General features: G+C 35.9%; 1 protein-coding gene across 6 annotated transcripts in view; it reads left to right on the forward strand.

Moving 5' to 3' along the window:
• CASK (calcium/calmodulin dependent serine protein kinase) overlaps positions 1-20,922 on the forward strand; it is a 226,098-nt gene that overhangs the window by 158,953 nt on the left and 46,223 nt on the right. For all 6 annotated transcript variants that reach the window (XM_086766406.1, XM_086766422.1, XM_086766396.1 and 3 more), the window contains 2 exons: positions 17,119-17,196; positions 18,663-18,743. In XM_086766406.1, coding sequence (XP_086622532.1) covers positions 17,119-17,196; positions 18,663-18,743 — 159 coding nt within the window. The remainder of the gene's footprint in view (positions 1-17,118; positions 17,197-18,662; positions 18,744-20,922) is intronic.

The following is a 20,922-nucleotide window of genomic DNA, read 5'->3' on the forward strand; positions in this document are numbered from 1 at the left end:
GTTCAGAGTACTTCACTAACAATGTATTAATTTTGTAATGGTCTACTATAGCCTTTTAAACAAGAAAAAACTACAATGAATTAATACCATTTTGCCGTTCTTTTATTTTAAAGTCGTGGTCATTCTCTTAGACATGAAAGTGATACATTTAAGTGCACACTATAATAACATATTTGTGAGAACAAAATGCTATTAAAAAGCATTTTTGTTTTATTATGCTATGTGGAAGGGGGATGACAGAATCTTCCCAAAGATACTTTGATTACAGTAATACAAAATACAATTCTAAAGGATTGCAATGTCATGAAATACGTATTTGAAAGATTGAAGCAAGTTACAGACAATATTATTTGAAAGGGTAGCTTTTTCATTTCAGTAACTTGAATGTGGGAGATTTATTTCTGTTTATGCATTGATACTATTTCAGCTTCTCTCAGAGCTCTGAAATCAGTTGTACTTGGATGAAGTTCTGTCAAGGAAACTGTTTATTCCTCTCAGAGTATTTGGGGTTAATGAGGCCACGAGAACAAGTCACCTATAAAGCATTATATTCTACTAAATAGGAATTTTCTAATCTATTGTGAAGTTGCACTTTGCATTAAAAACTACTGTTCCTCTTCCTTGGCGTTTTTCCACAGTTAAATTTGTTCTCATGTTCCTACTCTTTCTCAAGAGTTAGCCTTATTTTTAGATTAGGCACGTAGTTATCTCTTGCTGCTGAAATACCTTCTTTTGCTTTTGAACTAACTCTTTTTCTGAAAAAAAAATAAATAAAAAGAAAGGACAATCTTTGTGTTAAGAGTGCAAGTTACCCACGTGTTGTTTTTTTTCAGGTAATATAAATCACAGAATAGAAGTCTTCTTTCTCAGTAATTTCATTAACTTAGGTGTTATGAGGACAGGCAGCTCTGAAGGCCATGGAAAGCAGAGTTCCAGAGTTCCATCCATTGTTTTTAGTTGATTTATGTATGTCTGTTTAGATAGCTACCTTAAGACTCTCTTCCACTTTACTGGGTGACAAAGCTGTTTGAAAGAAGCAGGGGGAAAGGTGACAATTAATTACAAAGTAATTTATATTCACTCTGGGCCAAATCCTGCAATACATCAGCATATCCTGATGCGGGCTTATTGAATAGTTTCATTGTGTGATTTTTTTTTTTTTCCCCACAGTTTTATGGAATCTCGGTATTATATTGAGTGGATTTTTTCCTGTACAGTAGTTACACAATTCATTATTAAAAACTTTATTTTATTTACTAGGGAAAGTAAAGAAAAGGACCTTCTAGAAACAACCATTTAGAAATATTCACTACTTAAAAAACAATGATTGTTTAATACTTGATCTTTCTTGTAAAGTAAAAGAGTAACTTTGGATAGGATTTTTTTTTTTCTCACTTCTGTTAGAAATGTGATGATCAAAATTTTGATGAATACTGTAGGACGTTGCTGTCTGTGATTTAGAATGTCTGACTTTATGCCTATATAAAGCTTTATAGATTGTTTCATTCTGGTATGCAATGTAGATCATAAAGAATGTAATAATGTTAAGTAAAGGATATAAATAAGTTTATGGAAAAGCAGAGCTAAATTTAAGTAGTGAAGCAGCTTTTTGTTACCACTGAGAGATTTTTAGAAGCTTTAGCAAATGCTTCGATTAAATTTTTTTTTAACAGACTTTCATGAAAGACATCCTGGGAGGCATTGCTGTCTTGTGTCAGCAGTACTAATAAAGAAGTTGGAAATAAATGTGAAGAGGTTACTAATTTTGGAGACATTGGCGTTTGCCTATTTTCTGTATCATGACAAGAGATGTTACTTTAATGATAATTTGTTTTGAAAAGTATACTGGGCTTCAAGGCTGTACCTAATGGGGAAGATCTTTACACATTGTGTTTTATCTCTACTGGTGCATCAAAGGAAGCGAAGTTTGCTAAAAAGTAAAACCAGAAGCTGCTGTTTTATGCAGCTGCCTACATTGAAGGAGACAAGAGAAATCTTTCTTCTATTGAGTCAAGTAGTTTGGTCACCTCTCCAGGGACGCTTTCTGTGAGTGATTCTGAATGCAGATGTCGTTCAATTTACAAGTGAGATTTTTGCTCAGCAGGAGAACAATATCAGCTTTTGTATGACTGGGGCCTCTCTGTGCTACTGGCTTTGTCTGTGTCTGTCTGTCGTGAGTCACTTCTCTAAGCTGGTATCTTTTGGCTGTTAATTTAAGAAGTTTGTTACGTTATTTTCATACATGGAATCATTCAGGTAAGTGTTCTTATTTCTGCAAGTATATCTGCGATAGAAGCATTATGAACTTTGAAGAAAGCTTATTTTAGCTTTTGCTGGTGTAATGCCTTACATGTGTATGGTTTTAACTAAAGGAGATTAAATCAGTTTTGGAGTACCTATATGTATCATATCTATATGTGTAGTCACTTTTTCCCTTTAGAATTTAATTTATGTTCATAGAGCATCTATTTAAGGCATACTGACTTTTCGAGAGAATCTGGCCTTTATGTCTGTTTTCCTTTGCTGCCAATGGTAATTTTTCAAAGGAACATGCATCCATGCACACTTGAGAGTATTTCTTTTGAACTCAGTCATCCAAACAGATTTGGTTTTGAAGTCCAGACTTTTAAGGCAACATTTTCTGTTTTGCTAGAATGAATGTTGTTGGGACCTCAGTTTAGCCTCTTACATAGTTGGCTAAAGCTTTCTACTGGACTTGGTTTGGTTTGTTCTGTTTACCCTCTCAATGTCGGACATTGGCACAGTAAATTTGAACGCCTTTTGTAAACGTATCAGTTATTCAGCAGTGTCCAGCCATGTTTGATACTATAGTTATCTATTTGAAAATGTTTTAAGGTCTTCATACATTTATCCTTGATTTGCTCTTTTCTGAGCAAAGTGTGTTAATTTAACAATTCTGTGTTATATACTTTGGAAAAAAGCAAAGCAAGAGACATTTTAATTTCTGTTTTCAGGACGCTTTTGTTTCCTTCATCCTTTCTTTTCTTTTGAATCATTAATAGACTGGTGGAATATCTATCATATGATATAGAAAAGAAAATAAAACCAGCAGCTGTGTGTAAAAAACTTAAATATTTTCATGAATCATCTAATTTTTCTATGTTTTGATTTGAATAAGAATGGCTTTCTATGTGGATCACGTAGTGTGGTTTAAGATTTTTGGATCAGCATTGGTCCTTACCCTCTTGAATACTGATTATGTTAAAACTAATAAGTGGAACATGTTTTAGTGAAACATGAACGCATTTCTTTTGGAGAAACAGTCAGAAAGTGTATTTGTGCTAGATGTCTTGCTAAACTCTCTCAGATCATATTATGCTTACGTGAAATAATCCTATCTCATTTTTTAAAACACTTTGTTTTCCTATTTTTAATTACCCTTTAATTGATATGTTTCTAAGACAAAACCAAATGGAAAATATTTGTTAAAAAAAAAAAAAAAGAAACTATGTTGGCAGGAAAGCACCTTGCTATTTGGGGAACCAAATCTGGCTTTTATCCCAGTCCAGCAGAGGCACCATGCTCAGCCCCAGGGAGTGGGAGGGACTGTCTCTCAGACTGCAATGGAAACTCCTTTCCCAAGTAGCATAAAAGGAGCAAAGACCAAGCCTTAGGGAGAACGGTTTGAAGAAGTCCTTCAGCAGGTGGGCTGGATCATTGTCATCACTGGAGTATGCTTTTTCTCTGAAAGGTAACTTCTCTGGAAGGCCATATCTGAAAGAATACTAAAAGCAGAGGCAGAATTTTTTCTGCGTTAATTCATAATCATTCTCTAAAATGCTTTCCTTTTGCAACTTCCTTCATGTCTTTGCTTTTCATTTTCTGTGTTCTTGGGATATGTAGATCACTATGCTAGTCAGCATCATCTCATTGTTTTCTTGTTCTTCCTGTTTCTCTCTCTTCCACATTTATATACAGAATTTATCTTATATTTAGTCTTCTGAGCAGAAACCATTTTTGTTCTTATTTCTATAATGTCTTATACTGATGAGTGACTAGGTCTCTTAAACACAAGATTAATACAAATAAAAGCTAACAGCAACTTTTATATTGCATAAGATTCACTTTTGAGAAATTTATGTATCCGCTACTTTCCAACAATACAAAATTCTGGATTGGATTGCATGACGTTGTGATAGATGCTTTGTTGCACTTAACCTGTTTTCTTTCTAACTGGTATTCTGTCATTTCTGAGTATTTATAATATAGTAATGATGTGGTGAATCATCAAGTGAAATCCAGCTTAGTAAAGTATCTACGTTAAGTGAGAATTGTATTATTTAGCCCATTCATCCTGGCCTAATGTCGTCTTCCCTGTGTCAATGCTGTGTCATTGTGAGTGTCTGTGCAAGTGTGTATGTGTGTCTGTGTACACCAACATATACTTTAAAAGCATAAATCCATAGACTTTTTTTTTTTTTTTAGTATGTTGAATTTAAAATTCCCTTGATTACAGTATATTTTTATGTCACTGGACACTGATCTGTCAAATAACACTAGAATTGTATTCCTGGCACTTTTGGAACATTTAATTAACTTCACTGTTACTGTTTTGACATAAAGAGGATAATTTTCATATTTGATGCTCTACATTTTCTTCACTTCTTTTTATGTTGAGTGTAGTTCAAGATAGCTTTAGTTCCTTTTTTACCATAAGACCTACCTGTTTGGGTCTTTTTTTTCCCCTTCTAAAACTTCAGATTCTCAGATTTCTTATTTCTCCAGGAGCTTGAGACTTACTCTGAGAAACAACAAAAATAAAGAAATGCTACAGCGTCTCGGATACAGTCCACAAATCTTGAGTAACACTTCCGCTTTGTTGGCGCTGGGAGCTTTCTTCAGGATGATATTTTGATCTACACTTAGTTTGCATTAAAATACCTAAAAACTATATACTAACAGCACAGTAAGCTATGCTTCTATCTTTGAAGTCAGTCAGGCCTCACTGCCTCCTACTTCCAGTTATTCAGGTAATTGGTTGGTACATGTTGAATTGTTCTTTGTACTAATGAGCTCATTGCAGTGTATTTTTATTCTCAGTATATCATTACAAGAGTTAATTCAACTAACAGAATTGGGAATCAAGCCTATTTAGGCTTAAACTGAGTCTATAGCTCCTGCTATAAGTTATTAGTTCATATTGGAAGTGGAGGGGCAAGATGGGGGCAAAGGTTTTTCTATGGGGGTGTATCCAGGTGTTGTCCGTGTAACGGAACTTTTTTATAGCCCTTCATGTATTGAGGGATTAGTTTTCCGTGGTGCTTATAGAATCGTAGAATCATTTAAATTAGAAAAGACCTTTAAGATCATCAAGTCCAACCATAAACCTAACACTGCCAAGTCCACCACAAAACCATGTCCCTAAGCACCACATTTACACATTCTTTTAAATATCTCCAGGGATGGTGACTCTACCACTTGCCTGAGCAGCCTGTTCTAATGCTTGATAAGCTTTTTGATGAAGAAATTTTTCCTCATATCCAATCTAAACCTTCCCTGGCACAACTTGAGATCATTTCCTCTTGTCTTGTCACTTGTTACTTGGGAGACACCTTGCTACAACCTCCTTTCAGGTAGTTGTGAAGAGCGATAAGGTCTCTGCTCAACTTCCTCTTCTCCAGAGTAAACAACCCCAGTTGCCTCAACCAGTCCTCATAAGACTTATGTTCTAGATCCTTCACCAGTTTTGTTGCTCTTCTTTGGACACACTCCAGCACCTCAGTGTCTTTTATGCTTACTTTTATTTGATCAACTGCTTAGTGTTATCCTTAAAAGGTGATTTGCCCTGTTTTTGTTAAGATCAGCTTCAACTAGATACCTGATGCAGCACAAAAAAATTAAATTACTGTGTTATTGAAAATATTGAATAACATGACCTTTTTACTTACAAATACATTGAAGTACCTTGTGAAATAATGATCTAAGCCTCTGTCTTTCACAACAGTACTCCTGGGACATTTTGGAATGAGAGTGTCGGTTTCTTATTGGGACCACTAAATTCCATTGTGTTGATTTTCTGACTGCTCTGCTGGTTTTCTTGGTACTGCTGTGTGAAAGCAGTACTTTTATCTCATCCTACTTTTAGTTCTTTCATCTTTCCAAAAGAAGTTTAAAACATTTGCAATGTGAACAGGGAAAAATCTGGTTTATCATTTAGGAGTGCAGCTGAACACTCTACAGCACGCGCACGTGCGCACACACGCGCGCACACGCACACACACACACACACAAAAATCTGGAGGGACTTGTGGCAGAGGGTTCCTGATTAGATGGCGTACTGAAGATATCTTGTAGTGTATGTAGTGACTGGAGGGTGGCATGCAGAAACTGAAGAGTTCTCACCACCTTTCAGGAGGTGGGAAAACATCTTAGGCAGTCTACTTAAATCTAAACTGTTTTTGTTTTGTCACTATAGTTTTAAAGTAGCATGTATTTATTTAAGATTATTCAATCCCAAGCTTTGCTTACCACACTTTCCAATTTGTGAGAAGCTATGTTTACCTACATGTGTCACATATGATGTAGAATATTGCTAAATTTCAACCTCTTCCTCTTTGGCAAGCTACATAGATGTACTGTTTGGCATATCTTTTAGCATCTGCTATCACTTTTTGAGAACTGCACCTTCTACAGTCAGTAGAATTTTTATGATGAGTATAAATATGGGGTTTTCTTAAAATATGAGACAAATTGCTAGGTTAGAGTCCTACTTTATAGTGAGATATAATGCTGTCAGATACTGAAGTCTGCATTCATTATACATGAATGAGGCATTTAGGGGCACCTGAGATTAAACAGAAGGAAATAACGTTGTGTGATTTTGAGGAACGGCATAAGTGTTTATCAGTACTTCTGTGACGCAATTTAAAAAAAAAAAAAAAACACCCTTCTTGGAAAATATGAAGCAAATTGAGAGGCACAATTTAAAAGGACAGTTTTGTGGAAAAAAAAAAAACTGCACTCACCCTGCAGTTTATTTTGTAAGACTACATTCTTACAGCTCTTTTACAGCTAAGTAACGCACGACATCCTTCTCTTCCCGCACGACATCCTTCTCTCTAAACTAGAGAGACATGGGTTTGATGGACGGACCACTCGGTGGATAAGGAGTTGGCTGGATGGCCGCACTCAGAGAGTGGTGGTTAACGGCTCAATGTCCATGTGGAGAGCGGTCATGAGTGGCATCCCTCAGGGGTCTGTGTTGGGCCCGGCCCTGTTCAACATCTTTGTCCGCAACATGGACAGTGGGATAGAGTGCACCCTCAGCAAGTTCGCCGATGACACCAAGTTGTGTGGTGCCGTTGACACGCTGGAAGGGAGGGATGCCATCCAGAGGGACCTTGACAGGCTAGAGAGGTGGGCATGTGCCAACCTCATGAAGTTCAACCAGGCCAAGTGTAAGATCCTGCACCTGGGTCGTGGCAATCCCAGGCACAAATACAGGCTGGGCGGGGAATGGATTGAGAGCAGCCCTGAGGAGAAGGACTTGGGAGTGCTGGTGGACAAGAAGCTCAACATGAGCCAGCAATGTGCCCTTGCGGCCCAGAAGGCCAACCGCATCCTGGATTGCATCAAGAGGAGCGTGGCCAGCAGGTGGAGGGAGGTGATTCTCCCCCTCTACTCTGCCCTGGTGAGACCCCACCTGGAGTACTGTGTCCAGTTCTGGAGCCCCCACCACAAGAAGGACATGGACCAGTTGGAGAAGGTCCAGAGGAGGGCCACGAAGATGATAAAAGGGCTGGAGCACCTCTCTTATGAGGCCAGGCTGAGAGAGTTGGGGCTGTTCAGCCTGGAGAAGAGGAGGCTGTGGGGAGACCTGATAGCAGTCTTCCAGTACCTCAAGGGGCCCTACAAGAAAGATGGGGAAAGACTGTTTAGTAGGGCCTGTTGCGATAGGACAAGGAGTAATGGTTTTAAAATAGAGGGGGGTAGATTTAGATTGGATATTAGGAAAAAATTTTTACAATGAGAGTTGTAGAACACTGGAACAGGTTGCCCAGAGAGGTGGTGGATGCCCCATCCCTGGAAACATTCAAGGCCAGGCTGGATGAGGCTCTGAGCAACCTGATCTGGTTGGGGCTGTCCCTGCTCCTTGCAGGGGGGTTGGACTAGATGACCTTTGAAGGTCCCTTCCAACCCTAACCATTCTATGATTCTGTGATTCTAAGTATGAAGGCTTTGAATTTACAGAGTAAGTGCATAGCATATGGTAGTTCCTGCTAAAAAGAAGTCCGTTCGAAAATCAGTTCATAGCTCATCTGTCCTGAAGGTAAAAAGTTAGCCCTTTGCAAAGAATTAGAACATACAAGTCAGATATTACTGAACATCTTGGCACTTCATCATGTGGTCTGAACCAGTATAAGCATATGTCTTTGAATCTACTTTTAACTGTATCAGTTTAAGGAATAAAATTAGATCAAAGTGATTTGGAACAAACCGTGTAAATATTTAATGTTCTGTGGAGACTGTAAAAAGCAATGTGCCATGTAATAAGCGTAAGTAGAATTATTTCCTTTATAATTTCAAAAGCTAAAATTTCTGCTTGTCCAAACCAGCAGTATAAGAACTAAAGGTAAAAAATGGTTACACTCACATATGTAAGCACGGTGGATTTAGTGTATGGAGCTGCATAGATGTGTATAGTCTTAGTTTCAGCTTGAACTTTGTGTGATTTCCCCACAGTTCATGACTGCCTGCAGCTTCACTGCAGTATTACAACCTATTGAGACAATTTAAACTTGGGTACATTTTCACTTTTTAAAGTTTTGATCAAAAAATAGATACAACGTATTTCACAACATTTAGCTACATAACAGAAGGGAAAACCACATCTGACAGGCAGTGTTTATTGTCATGTATAGCACTCTGAAGGGTCAAGGAATTTTATTCTAGCAGTTCTCAAAGTAGATCAGTTAATATGTTTCCACCTTCTCCAGTAGTAAGGCATTGACCACTAAGAAAGATGTAGTATCCGCTGTGTGCATCAGAAATGTGATCATTAGCAGCCTGCTAACATTTATTAAACATTTTCCAGTTGGCATTTAGCTTCATTGGTATGTCAGTTTTGCATGATGAGAATTTCAGATTTTGTGTGTGTAATACAATGAAATTTGTCATTCTTACTCTCTAGAAGACAACTCTTTGCCAATTGCATGCAGTGGGAATTGAACTAATCACAGAGAAAAATGTTTTGCCCAGTTTGGTTGGGTTTCCTCTCCTCTCTTCTTCCCCTCAAAAGTTAAGTTCTTGATTTAAAATAAAACAAGTGAAGAAACCCAACTATGAAATGGTCCTAAAAGATGAAGCAGCTTGGAGTAGAAGTTGGAATTCCACAGGGTTGGCTGAGTTGATCTGACATCATTTTTTTCTTACCTGTTGTTGTAGGTAAAGCCGTAAGAAAATTTGTTTTATGTTCATTTCTGACACTGGTAGCAGCAAGTGTAACTGTTCTACAAGGAACACATTATGAATATGTAAGAATACTGATGACTTTTAAAAACAAATTACAGTTGGCCTATGTTTTGCAGATAAAAGTTCCTCTAACAATTAAAATAATTTGTTTATTTCAGTTCTATCACATAAATAATCAAAATTCAAGTGAAATTTGGGGCTCACTTTCCTACTATAAGAATTTTTTTTTTAATTAAAGTATAATTTATGTGTTGCATGAATGTGAATATGTAGAAAGAAATTGAGTATTTCAAATTAGCATAACCTCTGTCAGGGTAACTGAAAGTCCAAGTGGCTGAAGTAACAAGTGGCAGTGATGGCAGCTGTCAGTTCTGTGGCATGGCAGAAGCAAACACATATCTGTTCAGGCAGAATTAATGTACTGCTTCAGACTGTCTGGTTCCATGAATACAGGGAACGTTCATGTTAGCCAGTAAACTACTTCCTGAAACCTTCAATTGAAGTAGTTTTTGTTCACTGTTTAATTGCACACCGTTTCACTGTGTAAGGAACTTGAATGCAAAGGCTGATCGTACTCCTATTCTACAGTAAGGGTGTCACACAGAAAAAAGTTTGAAGCTGTGGAGGGCTGTAACCTGTAATGCTCTAGAGGTCACAAAGTAGAGTCTTAAATATGATTTGGACTTTCATATGGAACGGGACTGTGAGGTGTGCTGTATATTTATGCTGAGAAATTAATGTTAGGTCACTGATGCTGAAGTGGTAACACTGAGCTTCAGGCACAGTCCTTAACAGTGAAAAACAGGACTTAAAAGAACAAAGTGTCTTTAAGGAAAGTTGAAGATAAAGGCCTTGCTGACTGACCTTGTTACTCGATATGTTTTCCAGTAGGAACTGATACCTTCAGGGATGTGTTTCCTTGAGAGCATAGAATCCCAAGGAAAGAGGCACCCATGGGAAGGTTATAATGTTTTACATAGAAAAGGAGATGTGAAACAGAACTGCAAAAGAAAAAAATGAAGTGATCTATCAATTATCTAATTGGCTCTTTAATTTTAGCACCTCTTTGATGTTCCTGTTCGTGAATATTATTTTATTCAGTAGGTCATGGATTTCTTTCAGACTTGCAGCACATGAAACCTCTGGTGTAAATGGAGTACCACGATAACAAGCTGTGAAAGGTAACAGAGCAACAAGCCTGTTTGTTGGGAAATGTTGCTGTGCAAGGGGCAGCACCTCTACCTGAGAATTTTTAGATGGTATAAAAACCTAAAAGTGATGAAAGACAATCCTCTAATATCACTATGTTGCATATGGTTATATTGCTTAGAAAGCAAAAGTCAAATATATAAGGGCATGTTTTAATGATTACTTTTAGATATTTCAGTTGGGGGAGTTCATATTTGAGGTTGGCAATCCTGTATCTGTCTCTCTGAATTATAACTGAATCCTCACAAAATGTGTATTTGTCTTGGAAATATCATGGGGTTTTATGCTCTAGCAGTTTCAGTGGCTCTTGTTATAACAGAAGTTTCTCGTTTGCATCACAGAAACTTCCAGATTTTGGATAGATAAGATATTTACTGATTTCACTGTGTGATCTAACTTAAATTACATTCAAGATTAGACCAGACAGTAAGGCTAAATTTCTGCTAGTTGTGATGTATCTAAATTTTTCAGTGTGACATTGATTGGGGGGTTGTGTGTTTGGACAGTATTCTGACCCCTCTTACAGGAAATGCTTAAAAGGAATTTCTCCATATCTGAAGAACTAGTCTGAAGAGAAGAGTTTGTTGTTTTGTCTTGCCTGCCTGATTGTGGATTAGAGTTTGGGCTGTCTGCTCTTAAATATCAGAAGAAACAAGTTCCCTTTATACAGGCAGAAGACAAAAAAGTCTCGACTTCTACAAAAGCTGGTGAACTGGTAGTGACGCTACTTGACTTGTTGTGGGTATGCTTTTCATAGCATTTGTGTTCTAGCATGCAAAATTTAAACTAAAACATGCCTTTTTAAGAAGCAGTACTATTCTGTTAATTAGCAATAATGTCTATTTATTTTGTTATATCAAGTTTTGTTAATATATCAGTTGTGATTGTTAAGCTTTTCTAGAGCAAGCTCTTAGTTTTTATTTTCTATGTGGCAAATGCAAAAGAATTATTGCTGAGGAGTGAGACTGAGATGCAAAGTATTCAAAAGTCTGGGAAGTGTAAAGGTTAAAATTGCTGTGGCATTTTATAGCTGTTGGGTTGTTTAACTATTAGAAATTTTTATTGTTGTATTTATGCTTATGGCTGAGTGAAATTGTTGGAGATTAGGCTACTGGGATGTGGCGGCAGACTTATTTGCTTGAAAATAGAGCATCCCAGCAAAAAGAAAGCCCATCACTAGAGCACATACAGATTTTAACATGCTTGAAAGTCTGTTGGTGTTAACACAGAAAAGCATTCTGTTGAGGACAGTGAAGAATGAACCAGTTCGTTCTGTTCCACAGGAAACCACCTTTGGTATGGTCCCTGAAGGACTTAGGGTTGCAGGACTGCTGAAAGACAACAGCATTGTAAACAGGCTGGTTTTCTGTGATTAAAATTGTGTAGCTAACTCACATAGTACTGTGTTCTGTACCACAGGAGTATATAAAGCCTGGCTGTAATTGTCATTAATGGTTACTTTAATCTATAATATGTGCAAACAGGTTTCATTCAGAGTTTTCTTAAATGTTTTGTGAAACATTTGTGTAAGGGTGTGTTGGATTATGGATTCTTATATCCCAGGGAACAAAAGTTCTTCTTAATGTGTCTAAATGAAACCTCTAAATTCAGATACTTTCAGAGATAAATTATGGACCTGTAAATTCCTTCTTCTGAATTGCTTCTACTACAGTTATTGTTTAAGTGCAAAAACATTTGAAGAGTACTGCAAAACATTGTTTTTTCAAAGATTGCAAAGAAGGTAGGACTGCTTTGCCAGTTCTGCTGCATTAATGCGTAGTATAAGCTTTGCTTCTCTTAATGGCTTCTGCTATGTTCTGGCAGAAAGCTTCTAATCATCTTCTGTAACCACTAAAGACTAATTATTGTTAGAGTTCATGTGTTTTTTTAAATAGGCTTAATAAGATAATACTAAAAAATTTTGTCCAGACTGAACACACAAGTACTAAGTTTGGAAATGAGAGATACAAAATAATATCCTGGATTTATCCTTCTGTTTATATAAGTACATACCAAACATGAGACAGTTTAGAACCAGACTTCTTTTTAATGTCCAAAAAAAAATCTGTGAAAGCATTGTTGAAATGGTATATTGAAAAAATTGAAATATAAAGCAAGTACTAAGAGACAATAACACTTCCTTTGTTTCTGGGTTTACTTATTACTTTGTATGTTTTTATACTTACATATTTTTATTGTATGTTCTTATTTTTGCTTTGACTACGTAAGTAGATAATATAGAACTAGTACTTCTGATACAATCTTGTACATAATATTACTTTCTTTTCTCCTAAGGGTGCATTAGAAATACATAACAACATGTGAAGCTGAACAAGATAAATGGTTCATGGGGTATTGCTGTGTATGTACTTATAGATCTGAAAACAGTCTTGTCATTTTACTGCCTTCAGTGTGTAATAATTGCATTTGTCTTGTGTATTGTAATTTGTGCCACTACTCTCCAAAATAATTTAATGTTATAATGCATTATACCAGAGAGAAATTACATGACCTGAAGAAAAGGTTGTTTCCAGATGAGATGTGAAAATAGACAGTTTAGTAACAATGCTGATTGTTTCCACTAAGAAATTTTTCTGTTGCTAACGTCAGATGTTACTAATAAGTAAAGCTGTTTTGATGTTTAAAATGGATTTAAAATAGTTTTAGGTCAAGACAGTGTTTGCCATCATTTCAAGAACCACAATTAAAACCTAAGAATTTGTGACCTGTCTGTAAGAAGACCAAAAAAACCCTGACGTGATGAAAGCCACAGTCAGCTCCTGTTTCAAAAGTAATTCAGAGCACAGAAAATAGTAACAACTAGCTGACCATCTAATGTGCTTTAAAAAAAATACTGTACAGAAATTGATAAACTACATTTTTGTTTGTCATCTGGATTTTGTCATGTGGAAATCTTCTTTGATCATTGATAACTTCACATACAAAAATAAATCTTTCATTACCGCTATTGGCGTCCTTTATTCATAAAACGCCAGTTTTATTGACATATATATCATTTTCCAGTAAATTGTGAAATAAATTCTTTACACTGACATTTTCAAGCTTAATCTGTTGTTTATGGAATGTGTGGCTAGGAGAAGCCTGGTCCCCTTATAAGCTTAAAAATTCCATAAACTAACTTGAGTGAGAGTATACCATTTCAAAAATGTCTGGGTTTGATTTTTTTAAAAATTCTCAAGAGAGTAAATCAGTGACATCCTTGATTACCTGCAATGTTTATATTTGTGCTTTAATTCTACTCTGAATTTGTCCCAGCTACTTCCTTTTACTCTGATCATATGATAGTTTTGTCATTTAAACTGATCTCCCTTATATTATCAAACTTCTGTCTTCTTTAAGCGTTTGATAATATACCGGGGGAGAGTTTATTTAACTTTTTTGAAAGCTTTTTCTGAGCCATCTCTGCCTCTTGACATATTGTATTTTGTCATTCTTATATTTTGAGTGTAGAGCTGAGCAGTGATCTATCGTAGGCACACCACGAACACATACAGCAGTCTTATTTCTTAGTTGATATTCTCATTATGGTATGGCATTTAACTGTAGTCTTCCCTGGGATAAACTCATAAAGCTGACTTTATGCTTTCTGACTGCCCAAGATCCCTCCTTCCCTCTGCCTCCTCTTGTGAGTATTATTTGTGTTCTTAGATGTATGGTCTTTTATTTGGGCAGAAAATACACTTTTCTTTTTCCTTGCATGCAGAGGTTAAAGTAATGATAACCCAGTTAAACAAATGAAAAAGTGTATTTCTTTTGTTCTTAAATCAGAATACCTTCATGAAATGTCCCTGGTTTTAGTTAGGAATTTACCATTTTAAAATGCATTTGAAATTGGAAAGGTTCAAGTTTCTTTTTTGATTTATTGGATAGAATTTTAGAGAAAAACACATAATTCTCATTACATGTAAAAATGTAATGCAGTGTAAGCTGTTTGCATAGTGCTTCCATTAGACCTTACAATTAGTGCCTTCCAATGAGCTTTGGAGATAGAGTACCCAAGAAAATTCTCTAGAAGACATCTGCTCGTGCTAGTGAAGCTACCAAAAATACATCTTTTCTCTAGTCGAGGCTGTCTTCTACTTCCAGAAACAATGAATGGATCCTGTGGCTTGCATAATATATAGGGTTTAAGCCTTAATGTAGATATGAAGGTTTTTCTTTTAAGTACTGTCAGAGTCCCTCCTGATGGTTTGGTGCCTTGGAAGCAAATCTCAGTAAGTAGCAGTCCTGAAAGATGAAATTTAAGTGCCATGCCTCAGCATGAAGGCGCTATGGAAAAATAAATGCATCTTTGTTTAGTCTGAACTTTGCCTTGATTTTTTTTTTTTTTCTAAACATTCTTGGAGGCGCTTTGCTTCCTACTTTCCTTTTTGCCTCCTTCCTAGTCTCAGAAGATAACTTATCCTCTCCCATGGTAGTGAGAAAAAAATTGTTTCTGTAAACTGCCAGTTGTTTTGGATTACAATAACTTAGTAACTTGAGTGAAATCAGCAACTTCAGCAACTTAGCTTTTAAACAATTGCTCGAAATAACTAATAAAAGTACATTCATGCTAACTTTTCTGTAATTTCATTAATCTTAAAACAGGATATGTGTGTGACTATTTTAAAAAAAATACATTCAATAATATCCCTGTTGGGTATCATGCATTTTCAGTCATGCACCTACTGCACTTTTCTCACTACACAGTGCTTGATGCAGTTTCTTAACAGGTGTATAAATGTGATATTAGTAATTTGGAGTTCCTAGAGTTTGGGTAGATTTTGTTTACTTATTTAAGAAAAAGTAAAACTAAGTAATTGTGTATGCAACTAAAGTATCTGCTGAACTATAAGCTAGCAGAAAGCTTTTATTTTAAAAACTTGAGTAGTGGTCAAGATTGGTTAAAACTGTTGCGTATAGCAGTGTTTCAGCAGCACGTGGTGAAGTTGTTGGATGTGGAAGAAACAAATGTAGCTTGGCTTTTCTTTCCACAGGGTAGTGGTAAAACTCTCCTGCAGGCAATGATTTTTAGAAGTGACAATTTCCTCTTTTTGTATTTATTTGCATGTGGACTTGAAATGTTCAACATGTGCATTAGATTGTTAAGGAACACGAGCAAAATCATGATGATGTTGGATTGCATTTATGGCAATTTATATCTCTTCTAAAACTAAATGGTGTTGCATGTGAGAAAGAGAAGAGGGCACTTCTGTAGCTTGACAAGATTCCCTTTTTCAAACATTCGAGGCCGTCCTCAGCCAAACATTAGAGCTGTAAGCTTCTCAGAGGCAGCTCCTGAGAACTCCTTGCTGAGCAGCCTAAATACAGGATCCTTATCAACTCATCCTTTACAGTGTTAGGATTTGCTTAAGGTGTCAAGAGTTCCTTGAGTATTTTGAATGTTTGTTTACATACGCTATTTTGAATTCCATTTGAATTTTGAGTATTTCCAAAGTTGAGAGGTTCTACAACTTAGTTAGGCAACTTGTTGCAGTGTTTCACCACTCTGTGTGATAAAAATTTCTCCAATATCCTGAAAATAGGTTTGGGTTTTTTTCTGTCTTGTACTTCAGAGAAGTAGTCTAACATAAATAGGAAATAATTACAGGCATGACCGTCTTTATATTGTTTGAAATGTAAGCCAAAAGGTTTTTTTTTATTTGAAAATAGTACTTATCACAGTGCCTGTTTATTCTTCGGTGTACATTTATTCCGTTAGAACATGCACAAGCTGTTAGGTTTGTATGAAAGAGAGACTGTAATATCTATCTCTAAAATAAAATAGAAGATAGATCTTTCTCCCGTTGTGTTTTGCACAGTTGAAGGATTTTAACTTTTTTTTTATATATATAATTAACCTGGAAGGTTTATGATTTCCTATTTAAATACATCGGCATTTTTCTGTCCAATAGAAAATCCTAGGTAATAAGGATAGTCTTTGTTTTATGAGTACTCTTTCTGGAAAAGGTTTGTTATTCTCTTCAAAGACTTTGGCTTTTGTGGCTTTCTGTCTTCAAGAGCATTTTCCCGTGTTCTGAGGCTTATTTAAATTACTGTTTGAAATGTTTGATGATTTATTGAGAAAAGTGGGATATGCAGATTAATTTGATTTTATAGCAGAATGTAAGGTTTCCAGCATTTATTCAAGACTGATAGGATTACTTCTAGTAGAATAATATAATTTCTGTAAATTTCTGGAAGGAACATGGGAGGTTTGCAGAATCCCTTAACCTCTTGAACTTTCCCATGTCATCCTCTGAACTCTGAATCTATGGCACTCTTCAAATCAGGAAATGTTTAAAACTGAAAAGCCGAAACCCTAAGCTGCTAGATTTTGTATACAAAACATCTGTGAGTCTTGCAGTTTAACAATCATCTTAATCATGGTAACATAAGCAGACTATTGGTAGCGCTCATTATTACTTTATATAAAGTAGCATGTGATTTCAGTAATTTGTTTTCTTGTTATTTCAGCTTTATGACAAAATAAACACAAAATCTTCACCACAAATCAGGAATCCTCCAAGTGATGCTGTACAGAGAGCCAAAGAGGTAATGACTTTAAAATATATTTTTTACATTGAAAGTCTGATTGTATTTTAAGTGGAACATTTATTCTCTTCATTAAATTACCAATATCTATTCTGGCTCGTAATCTGAATTATTTCTGGAATTCTGCCATTGCTTACTTAAGTTACATAACAAGTTGCATAAACTTGCAGAATTCCATTATATCTGTAAGGATTATATATATTAATCAGTTTCATCATTTAACCTTTGCTGCAACAACAGCGGTATTAAAAGGAATACTCCTGTTGGGTAAATGAAGTATCTTTCGTGTTCAGTTTATTTATCTGCAGCAGAAGTTTGATGTTTATATGACTTAGTCACAAAAACGATACTTTTCTCAGTATCAGCTTTTTAAATTGAAAAAACAAGTTTATCATAGATATTTCTAAGAAGAACAATGAGAAGATATTTCTAGAAATGCAATGAAGTTGGCCCACTAAGACCAAAGATAGATAGAACAGATGTTCTTAATTCTTATAACTAACAAATAGTATTTTATTTTTTTATTTGTTGCAAGTAGTAAAAAATAAAATAGTTATATATTATCAGTAAAAATAACTACAGTTGTTGGGGGTAGCATCATAGGAAAACACTCTTTATGGTGCTATTAAAATATAATTAACAGGAAGACTTTAAAACACTGTGTAATAATCGGAGTCACACTGACACACAACCTGAACTCCTATTCTGAAAAATTCTCTGGCACTTAATCCTGGGAGGTGCTTCCAGAAGCAAAATACTCTGCTTTCATTATCCATGTAGTTGCATCTGAAAATAAAGGTGTAAGTATTAGGTTGCAGGCAAATGAGTTAAAGCTTCTTTACTCCCTCCTCCTTCCCCCAATGATAAGCTGAAGTATGGCTCAGATTTTAAAATATCTGGAGTTTGGATGTGGGGTAGCAGATGGACCACCTATACTTCATGTTTTTTAACAATTTAATTTGTGGAGGGAAGGTTTTATGTGTTCTTTTGAAGACCACTGTAGCTTTCAGTGCATTTATTTTAGTACTTTAAATCAGATCAGATGTGTGGTTTTGAAATGAATCTCCTGAGTGTCACCTTAATTTTGCTTTTAAACTGATTGTTTTAATAAATTGAGACCATGTGTGAAAGTAGCAATTGGTGGTGGTGATGTGTGTCACCTGTAAGTTAGCACTTTATTTCTGTCTCCATATATTTAGCTGTTGGAGGAATACTGTCAACTGAAAGAGCAGCAACTGATTCCTTCAAGTTTCTGCTTTAATCTCTCTCAGGAAGAAAATTGAAATGAGAGGTTTTATTCTCGAGGGGAGGGGGGCACATTCTCCTAAGCTCTTTCCTGTCAAAAATGTTATTTTGTGTAAACATTTGGAGATATTTGGACTGACCAGTGAGTGTTTTTGTTCATTTGACTAACAGCTTTATTTGAAAGGAAGTTACAATAGGCATTTCTCCTGATTGTTTTGCAGGTATTGGAAGAAATTTCATGTTACCCAGAGAACAATGATGCAAAGGAGCTAAAGCGTATTTTAACACAACCTCATTTCATGGTAAGCAAATGCTACTCTTGTTGGGTTTTGTTGGTTTTTTTTAAATATTCTTTATATTAGAAAACTTAGGTTCAGGAAGTTTTCCCTAAAATGTGCAAGTGATGAAACTGCCTACAATACAATGTAAGTATTGATAAATATTTCTAATCTCTGGGCTGCCAAAATAGTTACTATTACTACTTCTATTGGTTCCTATTACTGTGCTGAAAACTCTCAGCATTTTGAAGTAATTAATTATGGAGCAGTTTCACTGTCTTTTCAGGTGAGCTGTGTTGCTCAGATAAAGAAGAATGAATCCTTTTGGATGTCCAGAGGCAGTGCTAGGATTCTCCTTTTTCTTTTTCCCAAGAATCCCTTTGTTAGGATAAAGGAGTGTGAATTAATTGCAAAATAAGTGTTTATTTAACATTGTTTTGCATTAAATCAATAGCTTGTACAGCCTAGTGAATTTGGGTTACATATCAACTCTTACTGTCTGTTTCACAAACATGATTTGTGGGCAGTAATTGGCCTAAGTTCAGGGATGTGACTGCTTAATAACTTCGTTCAAGTTACGGAAGCCCTGTTTGTTGAAGCCACTTAAAGGATGGTTTCTTTTGTTTAAGTTGTAGATGAGGTTCATAAGTTCAGAAATAAAAGTGTTTGCTTAAAATTGCTATACACTATTGTCAGTTTAAAACCATGAATTGACTTTCCCTAACAAGGATTATATGCAGGGGGCTTTGTGGAATTTGCTCACCTGAAAGCTGAATTACTGTAAGTCTGAAGGATAAACCTAATTTCCAGGAAAGAGTGAGCTGAACCAAGCCTCATATTCAGGTATAAGATGAAATCTGGATAGGTGTATGTCCCAGTGTGTTCTTTTGATGACCACTGTAGCTTTCAGTGCATTTATTTTAGTACTTTAAATCAGATCAGGAGTGTGGTTTTGAAATGAATCTCCTGAGTGTCACCTTACAATGCTTTGTCTTGTGTAATGTAAGGTTCTCAGAGCATGCAAACTAGACTCCTTTCAGGTAAAACTAAACTTATTTAAAATTAAACTAAAGTTAAAAGATGTATGCCAGAAGCTGGTGTAATCCAGTAGCTGATGGACATTCAATCCACCGGGCAAGATGGAAGCTGGTCAGAAGTAAAAACTCCTGCAGTGCATTCAGTGTGTACATCGGGTCCTCACTAAACCAATTGTTCTACTTGTTGATTCATTCATATTTCATTGCACTGATTGCTAATGCAGACATTGGCTTTTTATGTTGTACTCAGCAACACACTGATATTTCATTGCCTGGAGATTATACCTGTCCTGAAGTCTGTAACAGATCTGATTCAACTTTTAACAGGAATACTTGCTTGAAATAGAACATAAAACAAGGTGGAATGGCACTCAGCTATATTGTAAGAAAGATTTAAAAAAAAAAATAATTACAGAAAAAAATGAGAACAATACTCTCTGGTACTCAGTATCTTTATTTGGAACCTGACAGGTTCATTTGATTTACCTTTTTTGTGAAATTACCACACAGTATTTAAAAAACATTAGGCACCGTGGAGAAAGAGTGTTTTTTAAGTATAAATTATTTTCAGAGTAGGCATCAGTAAACATGATTATGGCATATAAAAATTTTATATATCAAATCAAGCAACAGAAAAAGTGAGTTAGAAATAATCTTTTACAGGGTTCTCTATTTCAAACTGATTTCCTCATAAATTTAAAACCATTTGTCACAATTCTTTTGCTGCAATTCTATAAAAAGTTGTTTGTTTGGTTGGTTTTTTTTTAAGGAATAAGCTGCAATTCCGTAACCAATATTTTTTTATGAGGAGTGGTTTCAGTAAGTTAGTCTATAGCATTCCAAGCTACATTGCTAGGTGATGGAGTCTCATCCGTTCTCCCCATGTTTCATCCTCTCCCTTGCAGTTGTTCTGACATTCATCTGACACTGTACTTCAGTATTGCACTGTGCTGAACTAGTAGAAAACTGCTCCAACAGAGCAATGATCCATCCATTTAGCAAAAAGAATAAGGGACAACTGGAATATTGCGAGAGCCAGAATCAGCAAGGGGACTGAAACATGCAGTCTGGGTGTCGTAGTTCAGCCCCAATCGGGACCAGACTACGCAGTCTCTTCCTCACTCCTCCCACCTTCTGAGAAAATAGGGAGAGATAATATAAGAAAA

Source organism: Chlamydotis macqueenii, chromosome 1, assembly GCF_036417535.1.
Source record: "Chlamydotis macqueenii isolate bChlMac1 chromosome 1, bChlMac1.mat, whole genome shotgun sequence".
Taxonomy (NCBI): Eukaryota; Metazoa; Chordata; class Aves; order Otidiformes; family Otididae; genus Chlamydotis; species Chlamydotis macqueenii.